Source organism: Hesperophylax consimilis, chromosome 13 (genome assembly GCF_061612785.1).
Source record: "Hesperophylax consimilis isolate HC1 chromosome 13, BYU_Hcon_1.0, whole genome shotgun sequence".
Lineage (NCBI taxonomy): Eukaryota > Metazoa > Arthropoda > Insecta > Trichoptera > Limnephilidae > Hesperophylax > Hesperophylax consimilis.
This window is the reverse complement of record NC_142848.1, coordinates 16,289,349-16,303,713: the sequence shown is the minus strand read 5'-3', so window position 1 is coordinate 16,303,713 and position 14,365 is coordinate 16,289,349. Positions and strand designations below refer to the sequence as shown.

General features: G+C 31.6%; 1 protein-coding gene across 1 annotated transcript in view; it reads right to left on the bottom strand.

Moving 5' to 3' along the window:
* Window positions 1–40: 40 nt before the first annotated feature.
* LOC149418509 (protein VAC14 homolog) overlaps window positions 41–14,365 on the bottom strand; it is a 30,080-nt gene continuing 15,755 nt past the window's right edge. The window contains exons 5-14 of the mRNA XM_089638538.1: window positions 13,420–13,540; window positions 11,741–11,864; window positions 9,786–10,072; window positions 9,111–9,243; window positions 8,924–9,029; window positions 5,302–5,476; window positions 5,061–5,179; window positions 3,094–3,173; window positions 2,250–2,403; window positions 41–1,482 (exon numbers count right to left, since the gene is read on the bottom strand). Of these exons, the coding sequence (XP_089494664.1) occupies window positions 1,329–1,482; window positions 2,250–2,403; window positions 3,094–3,173; window positions 5,061–5,179; window positions 5,302–5,476; window positions 8,924–9,029; window positions 9,111–9,243; window positions 9,786–10,072; window positions 11,741–11,864; window positions 13,420–13,540 (1,453 nt within the window). The 3' untranslated portion in view covers window positions 41–1,328. The remainder of the gene's footprint in view (window positions 1,483–2,249; window positions 2,404–3,093; window positions 3,174–5,060; window positions 5,180–5,301; window positions 5,477–8,923; window positions 9,030–9,110; window positions 9,244–9,785; window positions 10,073–11,740; window positions 11,865–13,419; window positions 13,541–14,365) is intronic.

Below are 14,365 nucleotides of genomic sequence, written 5' to 3'. Positions count from 1 at the left end.
TACACTTGAACGTGAAGTTGGCAACACGCCACGAAATGCCAAATTTTTCAAGTGTTGCTACTGTAAAAAAATCATATTCCATAATCCAGCGGTCGAGCTATATTGGGAAAATTTATGATTATGAGTAAAGATTTTTAATCTGACCAGTATAGGCCCCCACCCCTGTATAGCTAATACGGGGTATTATCGTCTTATTAGGGATTTCATTATGAGTAAGACTGAATATGTATAACTTTGATCTCAGTGCATCAAAAAGTAAAACCCTGAAACTGTATTTAGCCACAGTTCTAAAAAAAATATTATTTAAAAAATATAAATATGATAGTGAAAGTTATTTGACACAACAACAAGCAAAGAATCAAATCACATTTACATACATAAATTAATATAATATGTAGAATCGATAATGTTTTATCCATTTTGAGAACTTTTACATAATTATTTTTGGGAGAAAAATTTAAGCTGGTAAATTATTTACAAGGTACTAAAAGTCTGAAGATGGTATGTAATGAACAATGCATTTCTTGTCAATTGAGATCCAACATATCGTTTCAGTTTTCTAGAAATAGTGTTTCGCTCCAATTTTTTTTTTTCGGCAGTTTTTTAAATTTAGTTTGGTAAGTTGTTAGATTGTTAAATGTTTGAACTATTAGTCAACACAAAATAAAATAATTTAATAAATATGTATAAGCATCACGTGACCTGAAATATGCGTCACTACAGAGTTGCCACTAGAGAGAAAGTGTGGTAAGTCATAAAAAAGGGCAAATATAGGGATCACAAAACGTAAATAAAAAGGGTGAAAGAGAAGGCATAGACGCAGAACACAAAATATGATTACTCTTTAAATATTAAGAGATTTTTAACTAAATAAAATAAATTTAGCTCACCTAATCAATATTTAAGTGCATTAACCACTGTACTATAGAGACTGAATATGGGCGAATATCTGTGTAAAAACGTTTGTTGGTGTTTCGATTATTATCTAGGGAAATAATATATTATGTATTAAGATTGTTTAAAGGAAAAATTCATTATTCTTCTGGTGCCCTTTTCAGTCAGAGGTTGGCTACCATCGACAATCAAGTAATTAAAATAATCCTTTGTTCGAAATTGGAAAACTCCACATCGGCGAAACTCTAATAACTGATCGTAAATTTTCAAAAGAACAGAAAACAATTTGAATTGGTCTTTAAATAAAAAAATTCATGTTTAAATTATGCATTCGTTCATTAACAATAAGCTGGTAACAAAACCTAAACCTAAAAAAATATAAATCAATTAGGCTATGTAACGAAACTGAGTTACGACCAGTCTTTGATCAATTGTCAAGAGTAGTCCTGATCAGATAGAGTCATATTCTTGGCCCGGTACGAAAGCTTGTAGACTCTGTGTTGCTCCTGCATGTTTAAGAAGTGTTCCAATAGTCCTTTGAAGTCCAGCTTGGCTCTGACATTGTCTTGCTTCAACTTTTCATTATTTCTGGAAAAAAATAATGAACATAATACGGTTATTCTATTTAAAAGGCAACATCTCCGATACTCCTTTGTAAATTTAAATCTTCTGTATCAGACCAATTTACGGGAAGAGTTAGATCAGAATTGAGCTCCCTTCATGCGTGGAAAGATGAAAAACAAAAATAATGGTTTTGTTAAGTTTTTTGAAAGAGTAAAAGTAAAAAAATAAACACTTGAATTCTGTATGTTAGCTATCAAAATTGCCCAAACTCACACATATTTTGGGCGATATTAAAATTACTATTTCTGTATGTTGTGTGTAGTCTACTGAAAATGTTAATCACACACATACAAAAAAAAGTTACCAGTCAATACAAGTAAATACTGACAATATTTTACTGAAGTTGGACGTATTATTAATATTCTAGGGTACTTGCTTTCGCACAACTGGATAAATTAAATTATTTAATATACAACGTATTACCTTTGTGAGTTCGTCCATTTATTCTTATCAAAAATGGAACTGATGGATGTCTTGAGGAAATAATCAAATTAAAAAATAATAATTTCCAAATTCAGATAAGCAATTAAGTAGTTTCCTTCTAAGGAGGTTAAATATTATAGAACTTACCTTTATAATATTTATGCCTTACATTAGCAGTCCATTTTTTAAAGTTGAACTAATGTAACTAGCTGTGCGTTGAGTAAAATTTTAAATTAATTTTTTCATATAAAATCATCACGCACCACTGGTTTATTATATAATATTATTAAGTTGAGGATTTAACTCACTGATTTTGAACTGTCACAACTGTGTGCGGCACACATTGCAGCCTCTTTCTTAAAGTGTGGAATGCTTCTGTCTGCGGGAGGAGCATCAGCAGGCCATAGAGGGCGCTGCAAAGGGCCTCTGCCCCCCACCCTCCAAGTAATTCTAACCGCAAGTCTAGGCAAAAATACATACATTCATTATTTTAAGGTTTTTAATGGAATCAACTGAAGAGAATTCAAAAGTTCTGTGCATTGAACTTTTGAAATTAGAATGAAATTGTAAGTAATCTTAGCTTGAGTTTAAACATTCTTTTTTCTTATTTGAACATTCAATGAAAAGTATACAATAAACAATATGGCGTCTTTTTGTATATTTTGAAATTTAAATTAATTCCAAAGCTCTATAGCAGGGGGTATAACTCCGATCGAAAATTGGAACCGAAATATGAGATCTCACATGATTGCCTAACTATATCCACCAATTGAAAACTCTGAAAGTTTATGGAATAAACTATAAATATTTATTTAAACAAACTTTCAGAGTTCTTCATTGGTGTATAGTATAATAAGTAGGCTCCGAATGAGAATTTTACTGTCTATATATTGGCATATCTATGGTTTTTTAGAACCAATTTGTTTTATACAAAAAGACCGAAGATATCGATCTAGTGAGTGGTTTATTTATGCTCTATGGCTAATGATGTAAAAAAGACATAACAAGCCAAAGGTGGTTGCTCTGGCCTAGAAAATGACTAGTCGAAATCTCATGATGTCACACCTCTCGGTTTGAAAATTTTTGTTTCTTAAAACAATCTATTGGATTATCTGTCTTACAGTAAAGATAGTTAACATATTTTTTACTTACATGCGAATATAGGTGATTCAATCAGCTGTACTAATTTATCTATTTCTGTCAGGAATTCCACAGTTACTTCTAGTTTACCACTGTGATAATGAGTCAAGGAGTAAAATTATTAATGAACTAGCTGTACCCTGCAAAGAATTGCTGTGGCTCAGTCTGTCTGTGCAGATAGAGAAACAAAAGCGAATGTTGTTTTTACATCCAACAGATGAGGCTGTTTTTTTAAAAAAAGTATATTTGTCCAATAGATGGCACTATTTAAAAAAAAAACATATTTATACCTGTCACACGTGACATCTACATAATATAGGTATATAAAAACACACACATATGCGAATGCAAAGTTGTGTCAAAATTTCAAAAATTCTTCACCGATTGGTGAAGAACTGTCGGAGATTTAAGATTTTGAACAAACGAACATTATCATTTTTATTTATATAGAAGATAGATAATACAGCTTGTCATAGTTATCTCTGCAAGCGGCAAAAAGATAAACTGAAGACGCCATGTTTTTGATTATGATATAGAAGAATTTTCGATACTAACGGGAAAACCAGTGCAAAATTATGCTCTGTAATAACTGATAATTATCATACATTATTATATCATCCGTCCCATATTTATCCTTCATTCAAGGTAAATATATCAGTATTAACTCTAGGAATGCCATCCACCTGCCACCCAGTACTCCTTAGAGTGCCAGGAATGTTTCAGAAAATTTGAAATTGTTACTACTCTTAGTTTGCGAGGAAAGTAACAAAATGTCTGAAAAATAATAAATTAATTTATCTCAAATCTAAAAATATTTGAAAGGTTTGAACGACAAGCTAAAATAACATTAAGATACATTATTTCGTTGACAAACTAATAAAATACATTTTGGCATGCCAGAAGTATCAAATTACGTTAAAATCGAGGCAAGTGTGGTGAGCTACTTGCAAACCCACCATGGATTCGCCGGCACACGACCGGCACAAACATCAGAAATTCACGGTGAATTTCTTGGCATACTAGTGGTTATGTTTCCTAGATTTATTTTATTTTTTTTTTTTTTTAAAGAAAGACAAACATTCCCGGGTTACGAATAACCTGACAATATTTGAAAATGGTTGTTTATCAGTTGTATAAAATTTAAGACATGTTATATTAGTAAGGTGGATAAATAAGATGATTTTGAGTTTGATATATGAATCCTATAATTTCTATACCCGCTATATCCGATTTTTTGACAAAATGATCTGAGTATGACATCTTGTTCACATTTTTGCGAGCAACAAGAGGAGATGAAAATTGAGTTTCACAACCCTCCTTATCAAGACCAAAAACCATGATAAAACTGCGAGTGAGAAACCAAATCCGCTATATCATACAGAAAGTTACTATCAAAACCAGCTATAGGGGATTCAACCAATCACAAGCAGTTATTTTGCCAAAATACAATATGGCCGCTGCTCTGATGCCACGCTCGTGTGTCAAAATGATCTACGCGTGTGTTTCTAAACCCGCCATGTCGGCTCAGTTTACTTTCAAAATCACGAAGTGAGTATCAAAATCCGCTTTATCCATTTTATTTATCAAAATTACTTAATTATTGCTAGACATATATAAAAAAATAAATGCTTTTCGAAATTTTATTACTCCAATTGATTATATAAAAAATTGTAATGCAATTACTTATGTACGCTAGAGATGTGACAGTTTTTTGCGGTTTTCTCCAAATCAATGAAAGTTGATATAGCGGGTATAGAAATTACACGACTCATATAGCGTACGTAACATATTTTAAAATTACGTTAATTATTTTTTGACAGCATTATCTCGTTAATTTCACGTTTATCAGCGAGGCCCCTCAGGGCTTTTTGTGTGGAGCTAAAGTAAAAAAAAAAACCTAGCAAAAACTGTCAATTTTCAACAATGATTTTACAAAATTTGTTTTCGTTGTTCATTATAGGTATTATAATTAAGGATACAATAGTCGTATGAGTTGGTTGCAGTGACCATAGTTCTGTGTCAGGAAACACAGGGCAACCAGCGTTACAGGATTATGACTCCAACTTTTATACAAACACACAAACAGTGTATGGCTGCTCTGAAATCAGAAAATAAACACAAAATCATTAGAATTTTTCAAGATTAGGAAAACAAAGCGTAATACAACAAAATAATTGACATTTATAATAATTTAATATTAATATTTATTAAATAGCATACCTCTGTATCAAACTCTTTCAACTGATTTCGAAGCTCAAATAATTCAGCAGAAGTCAAAAGAATCATGTTCAACGTTTCCACCATCGTAGCGGCAAATTTAAGATTCTTCTCCTTCAGAAGAATTTCAGAGAGAGTTGCGTAAATATCTTCAGCATTCAAAAGCACACAAAGCTGCCTACAAATATTAACACATAAACATGAGATTTTTAGTAACAAGCAAGATACATATTTTTAATCACCTATCAGACAAAACATAATATATCCTAATTCCCTAACTTAGCGGTATAGTATGTACATAATTAATTAGTGCGATCTATTTACTAATGATTTCTCAAATTTTTCATCTTCTTATAATTCTCTAACTTCTCCATCCTCTTTTTTTATTTTATTTTTCTTTTTTATATTATAGTAATGTATAGATTCTATGTCCGCAAACTGTAAAATTCACCCGCCATAACACAGGGTCATCCCTAGTATGGAGGGTGAAATATCACAAAAAAACCACATGCACTCTCTAAATCATGTATCAATAAAATAAAATAAAATAAATAAATAATATAACTAGCTGAAATGTACCGTCGTTGCTGGGGGTTATTCTTAGGCGATAGAAATATACCATAGCGGTCTTTTCTGTTGGAATTTTTAAGATATACAATTCCATAGTACATTATTTGAATATATCTCATAAGGGTTAGCCAGGGTTAGCAATGTAAGTGCACGAAAATATTTTGTTTATGACTTGATTACAAAACATCGACTTTTCTCTACTTTCTATAATCTATAATAGAATTCTCTACTTTCTATGCCAATCAATAATAGAATATGGAATTATTGCTTGGGGAGGAGCAACAAACTCGGCTATCAATTAAATAGAAACCGCACAGAAAACGATCTTAAAGGTAATACTAAAAAAACATAGACTGACTGATACAGACCAAATATTCAACAGCTGTGACGTACTAGATATACGTCAATTATACGTTAAAACACTACTAAACTACATTTTTGACAAAAAAAATAAATTTCAACATACACAAAATAACACAAAACCAATATAAACACACAGCACTCACAAACACACAAGATTATTTTCAATGTATTATTTTTTAATTTTAAATATATTATTATGTATTTTTAATTTTAAATGTATAATTTTCTCTTTAAATATATTATGTAGATTATATTTTCATATTATAAAATGAAGGCCTCAGCACGAGCAAGCCACCCAGTGAGGCCTACATTACTGGAAAACTTGAAATGTAAAAAATATTGTACCAAATAAAAAAAAAAAATAAAAAAAAAAATATAATATACATGTATTATATACATAAACCTTCTGGAAGAAATTATCTAAATGATATCAACAATAATTACGTGCCTGTACTTTTTGATCTTTTCGTAAAACGTTTTTACTTATCAAATCATTAACCCATCCCATTCAAAGTTATTTTGACTGAAACTGACCACAGCAACTTTTTTATAAAACAAATAAATTAATTTATTAATATAAAAGAAAATACCTGCAAGAAAACAAAGTTTATTTAAGTTTTCAAAGTTTGGCTGAGGATCGAACCTACCTTACCAAGGTTTGAAGTCAACCGCGCTACCGACCTTGCCAGATGCCTATCGTGTAGGACAGACATTTATTTAGTACATTAATTGCTGTAATCTGCTTTCAGATAAATGCCCTGCGTGTGAAAGTGACTGATACCAAAAATTGATAGAATGCATTGTCATTGACAACGAGTCTGTCCGCCGAGTTTCAGCTCGATCGGATGTCCGGAAGTGGGTTAATATACGCTTCCGAGATTTGCATCCATTCATTACCGAAAATAAAAGAGAATTTCAAATATATGTTTAAAAAAAAAACATTAAGATGGCAATACATATTACTATTTACGCAGCCATAAATTGTGGCAGTTCGGAGGGAATAGCTTAATAAAATATAGATCATCATGAGAGATTATTTGAATTTCATCAGAATAAGAACTATATTTAAAAATTTAGATCATCATGAGAGATTATTTGAATTTCATCAGAATAGGAACTATATCTAAAAATTTAGATCATCATGAGAGATTATTTGAATTTCATCAGAATAGGAACTATATCTAAAAATTTAGATCATCATGAGAGATTATTTGAATTTCATCAGAATAGGAACTATATCTAAAAATTTAGATCATCATGAGAGATTATTTGAATTTCATCAGAATAGGAACTATATCTAAAAATTTAGATCATCATGAGAGATTATTTGAATTTATTCAGAATAGGAATACATTATCAAAATTTCTTATTTATATTACTTAAGCAGGTACATAAAGAAGAGCGACCCGGTGCGTCGTATGGGTTTATTTTTTATTTATCGTAATCGTAAGCAGGTACTACCACAGTATAAAACGTATATAATATATTAGGTATATAAAGAAGCAGAATTTTGATACTTGCTGAAGAATTTTGCACACATGATGCTCAAAATAAGAGGAAAATTACTGTATATTCGATTTCGAAAAACTCGGCGTACAGCCCGGGCAACGCCGGGAACTTCAGTTATTAATATATATGTTATGGTTAAGGTTTTCACGGGTGTAAGATGTAGAATAATTTTCTTGGTTTACCCGTGTAACGTAGGAAAGGACTTTTTAATTCCTGACGTTGATATTGCCAGCCCCCACCCCCTCTACCGTCAAATCACTTTCAGCACGCATACTTCGTCCGTGACATAAGAATTGATAAGCACCCACTTGTATCTTGACTTCTGGACCGAACAGGAACGCGAAAGCGTTCAGTTTGAGAAAAAATTCAAGACTTAAGGCCTCTGAAGATGGACAGTGAGATCTGTCCGAAACGTCTGGAATTAAAAAGTCCTTCTAAGGACTACGTTATGCCGGTAAACCCAGAAAATTATTCTACATATAAATATATATACAGGGTGTCCGGAAACTCGTAGTACAAGCGGGAAACTGGTGAATCTACATCACATTTGGAGTCGATTTTGTGGGATATTTTTTTATTTATTTGAGCTTTCGTTATCGAGTAAATCGAGTTTGAAGTTGATTTTTTTTTTTTTTTTTTAATCAAATTCTTATAAATTATTACTGAAGATCAAAGTATCCAACTAATTAAAACTATTTGAAAGTAAAACAAATGAAGAAACTCGGATTTGAAGCATTATTTTGAAATCGCCCTTCATTTAACCCGGTGTAATCATAAAATATTTCTGCTCTGCAGGGTTAAAACATCTGTTATTCAACCCTAAACACCAGAAAAAACTTTAACCCTAAAATAGCCGAAAAATATTTTTTTTTTGGTTTTTTTTTTTTTTGAAAATGCTCAAATCAAAAAACTTTATGTTTTTTTGGGTTCCCCATGTGGTGTAGATTCTCCAGTTTCCCGCTTGTACTACGAGTTTCCGGACACCGTGTATGTATACAAAAGAGTGTCCTTGTGTGGCTTTGTTTTTTTATACAAATCTACAGTTTTATTCTGAAATTGATGAAATTTCGAACAATTGACCTTCAAAATGAGAAAAAGCACCCCTTTACCACTTTCCCACCCCCTTAGAGAATAAAACCCGTGCAATGCAGGAAATTTCAGCTTTTATTAATAAAGTTTTTACCTGACTATGAAAGATCCTCTGTCGTCTAATAATGTGGCATCACAGCTAAACAGTTGCAGTAAATTGACTAAGAATTTTCTGTAGTAGGGACTTGAGCGCACATCTCCTGTAAAATATATATATTTATACATAAAGTAGGTATTCACAAATATGATTATTTAGGTTATCACAATATTATTTATTTTACCTTGAGCATTAGAAGTGCTGGGTGTGGAGCATATTTCAGCTAAAACGGCCAAACATTGTCTTACCACATCATCTGAAGGGTCGGACAAACTGCTTAAGAGCGCATCAAACATTTGTTCCGTGTGGGCAAACATCTACATTCATATAAAATACAACAATTACAAATTAATAAGAATAAACGAAAAACTGAGTGAGTGAAGACTTAATTAAAATTTAACATGCATTAAAGTTTGCAAATTTACAATAATCGGTATTCAGGATTTCGTTTTTATCATTTATCATTATAGGTTTGTGTGTTTTGCGGAAATTCAAATATGTAACATTGTCATCAAATGGTCAATCAGCCCCATTTTGTTTTTTTTTTTTGACGTTTAAAAGGTTCCCATTAAACGCGGATTTTAGGCCCGTTTCCGCTTTTAAGCAAATTGTGATCGGCAGAAAAGTACAACTGACATCTCATTATATTTGTCAGCTGATTACAATTTGACAGAATTATGAAACAGATCTAGAATCCGCATTTAACAGGGACCTTTCAAGTGTCAAAAAAAAAACAAAATAGCGCTGATTGGCCATTTGATGACAATGTTACATATTTGAATTTCCGCGAAACACATCAACCACTGTCACACATTGAAGACAAATTGCAAGATAATTACATAAAACAAAAGAGGCACACCTTTGCTGGAATCTTGTTATAAAGATGCAATATCCATCTCAGAACTGCCACTTTGGTTTGAACGGAATTATGGTGTAGCAGTTGGTTCAGCACTTCTACCACAGATGGAAGGTTAAGTCTCTCGTGAAGCGCAGAACTGGACAAAGCGGTTTCGTCAGCTGATTCATCCTTCGAGGTGATGCTCTTCACTCTACCGGACTTCTCCACGACTAGGTCTGACACATCCAGTGTAATCAGCTTCATAAGACTGTAATTGACGGCTAAAGCGGTCTCCTTAATATCTGACACTAGAAATTAGGGAAAATATTGCTCAATTTATGACAATTTTCGTTAATACGTTACATATCCTTAACATTTTTTAAATCATAAATCATATAATATGATAAATTAATATGGACAAAATAATAATTTGGTTTGCTGCGAAACCATGAATGTAACTAAGTCTAGTCGAATAGTTTTAATAAAATAATATTATAGGTTTATTTGTTAATGCAGACATTTGATGACACAAAACACAAGTGTGTCCTAAGATTTACATTCGGTTGAGAAAATAGGTCGCCCATGTCTGATGTTCTCACCATACAAGCGCATTGGTTGTTTATTTATTTAAATTTAGTAATGAAATATAATAGAATGAATTGACATTGGTTAAAATGTTGGCACAATACAATAGCAAGAGTTATTATGGTTAAAATGTAGCCATAATAATAATCAATTTTTATTGGTTAACATGGACCAAAACATAATATGTAGCATGGGCTGTTATCGATATAAATATTTAAAACACAATACCACGGATTGTTATAGGTTAAAAAGTTGTTAGAAAACATAATAGCATGCATAGTTATCGGTTAACATTTTATCACAACACACAATAGTGCAGATTGTTATAGATTAACAAGTTGTCACGAAACGTAATAGCATGGATTGTAGGTTAACATGTTGTCACAAAACACAAGAGCATGGATCATAGGTTAAAATTTTGTCACAAAACACAAAAACATGGATTTTTATAGGTTAATCATTAACCTCTGTGCGAGTATGGACGAAATGAAAAAGTGCCAAAGGAGCATGGACGCACCGAGGCGTCCGTGGCTAAAATACAAAAAAACAAAAAAAATTCTTAGAAATATACCGATTTGATTATTGAAAACAATATTAGCGGTTCTCAAACAAAATTTTGAAACAGAAAATCTGAATAAAATATGGGCGCATCTGGGACTTGAACCCAGGACTTTCGTCTTGCTCTCTTCTCTTCGTCTTAGAGCACCATCCCGGCAAGACGAAAGTCCTGGGTTCAAGTCCCAGATTTCCCCGTATTTTTTAAATATATTTCAGTTTCAAATTTTCGTTTGAGAATCGCTAATATTACCTTCAATAATTAAATATTACATTTTGAGGTTTTACTCAGTAAGTTAATAAAAATATATATACCGATTAATGTTGCAAAATCGATGGTTAATGATTACTAAAACATAAAAAGTTTTTTTTTTTAAATTTAAAAAAAAAATTTCTCACTCACTCGCTGAGAGGTTAAAATGTTGTCACAAAATACAATAGCATGAGTTATTATTGGTTAAAATGTTGCCACAAAACACAACGCTCGTTTGATGCAATAATGACAAATCAAACATGAAAAATTATATATAATGACTTATTTAGTCAATTTCCACTTTCTTTTTTACTAGTAGGATGACATACCTGAACTACCATAAGTTGAAGCGAGACAGCAGCAAGTGTCAGTGTTGCTTCACAATATTATTACAGTAACTAAAAATATTTAGAAATCGTTTCGGGAAAATTTGCATATTTTGAATTATGTCATTATTGCAGCAAACGAGCGATAAGATTTTGTTGTTTAGTAAAATTTCATCACCATTATTATGAATGCAGATTGGATGTTAGTTTCTGAATGCAGTGAGTCACAAACAAACAAAAATAATCAAAAAGGATACTTTTTCTGGCGTCGCCGTTGTATGAAAGGCATGGCAGAACTGCAGTAAATATTCCTGACATATACGGTAACATCTCTATCCCTGACAGCTGCACAAACTCCTTTATCCAGGTTATTGCAGTGAACTGGAATATTAGGGAACATTGTAGAAATATAACACAAATTAATGTACCTGTAGACAGTTCTCATTGAGAAAACTTATTGGAGTTGATAAACATTTTAATTTGATTTAAATAATAAAACATTACTTAATATACGGTTCCATGGCAAGTCAGAACAGTAGCAATTCAACACACTTTTGAAAAATTATATAAAGTCATTAATGGCAATGAAAAAAAGGCCTATAAACAATGATATTACAATATTTAAATATATACATATATCCACTTGAACAATTCAAAAAATATATGCATATATTTTTTATGTCTCTTTGTTGTGATGACGTGAACAACTTTTTAATTAAGAATTTACTGGAAACATAAAAGTGTTTCTTACTTGCCACATTTTATTATAATTTTGTGAGACAATATCAAGTCTAGATGTATTGTAACGTCATTGCCTATAAACCTAACCTAACATAATCTGCAGTTTTTAATCACTTTTCATGACTATAACACTTTTCAAAAGTGTGTTGAAGTGTATTTAATTGCCACTGCCCGGTTACCCAATACACATGGTGTCCGGAAACTAGTGGTGCAAGCGGGAAACTGGTGAATTTGCATCACTTTTGGAGTCGATTTTGTAACTTTTTATGATTTGAGCTTTCATTTTCGAGCAAATCGAGTCCGAAGTTGGAATTTTTCAGGTGAAATTTGAATAAAATTGGTCACTAGGAGGTTACTATCAACTTTTTACTGTCTTTATAAATACGTCGAAGTGGCTTCAAAAGTTTTTTTAACCTTTAGTTAGAAAAAAAAAGGTTTAAAAATAGATTTAAATGTTCAAAAAAGAAAGAAACACTTATTTTTGGGTTGTAGATTTTCCAGTTTCCCGCTTGTACCACTAGTTTAGGGACACCATTTATAATGATCTGCTACAAAATACAAAAACCTTCTGGATTGTACTGTAGTGAACCGCAAGTTAGATTCGTTTTTAATCTTTAACATATCTATATAAATAAAAATGTAAATGTTTGTTTGTTCAAAATCTTAAATCTCAGAAAGTTCTTCATCGATTGCTTTGAAATTTTGACACAACGTTGCATTCGAATACGCATGTGTTTTTATATACCTATATTATATAGATGTCCCCTGTGACAGGTAAAAACAAGCTTTTTGAAAAACAGCGTAATCTGTTGGACAAACATGTGTTTTTTATATAACAGCGCAATCTGTTGGACGTAAAAGCAAAACGTGCTATTTTTTTTCTATCTGCACAGACAGACTGAGCCACAGCAACGCGTGGCGGGTTACAGCTAGTAAGTAATAAAATGTAAAGAGTCCCACTATATGGATCTAGCGTAATTTTCTCCCAATTGATGAATATTGTGGGAATACAGAAGAGGAGTAGGAATGTTACCAAATATAGCTAAAACAATTTTATGCAAAGTCTCAATTATGAATAGTGGTTTGTAACCAGGGTGATACTAATATGTACACAAGCCAAAGTTTTTTCCGTTCTGCGATAGAGCTCGCCTGTAGTATAAATATAATGAAATAACAAAAGACTTAGATAACTTACTTGCATGACTTCATCAGATGATTGGGCGTGACTAATCAAAATATTGATCATGCTGGCAAAATCAACTCTTGAGGGATCATTCTTAATGCTTTGTAAGAATAAAGAAAGCTGAGCACTACACCTGGGACACAATAAAGAAAAAAAGATTAAACATTAATTAAATCACCGTAGCAGTAGGCTAGACGGCGGTTTAGCCATTTTCCCTTTCCAGCGTCGATATTATTATCAAAAATACTAATTTTGGTGATCTGTCAATCAAATTATCTTTGAATTTAGGTGTCATTTTCAATATTTGAACTGGGAGGGTTAGTATTTTTTGCGTTAGCCTAATAGTCCAGTTTAGTTCGCGTTAAAAGCGATTTCAATTTGAATTTGAATTATTTGAATTCGTTTGAATTATTTGAATTTATTTGAATTCGTTTGAATTAATAATTTGTTACATAGTGAATGCCAAAGAAATACAAAAAATCGTTTGAATTATTTGAATTCGTTTGAATTATTTGAATTCATTTGAAGTATTTGAATTCATTAGAATTATTTGAATTCGTTCCAATAAGAGCAATAATATTGTATTCGCCACAATGCATAAAGTAGCGTTAGAGCTCTTGTTGACCAGTCCCCGTTGTCTTAACAAGATTAAAAACTCAATACCAAATTTTATATTTTTGTTTCAAATACGCTTTTTTTCTGACTTTTCACACTTTTCTGACTTTTCGCACAATTTAGCTATTAATATTAAAACTTTCGAACAATTGAGAAACATTTCAATGTTATTAATCTACCATCGAAGAGATAACGATTTATCAGTAATATCCAAAAAATATTTAATTAACTATTTCTGTAAAATTTTAAGACAAAAACACAACATTAAAATATTAGCCTACTCTCAAAGTGTTAATGTTTGTAAAATATTATTTATACAAAACAAAATTAATATACTACATAG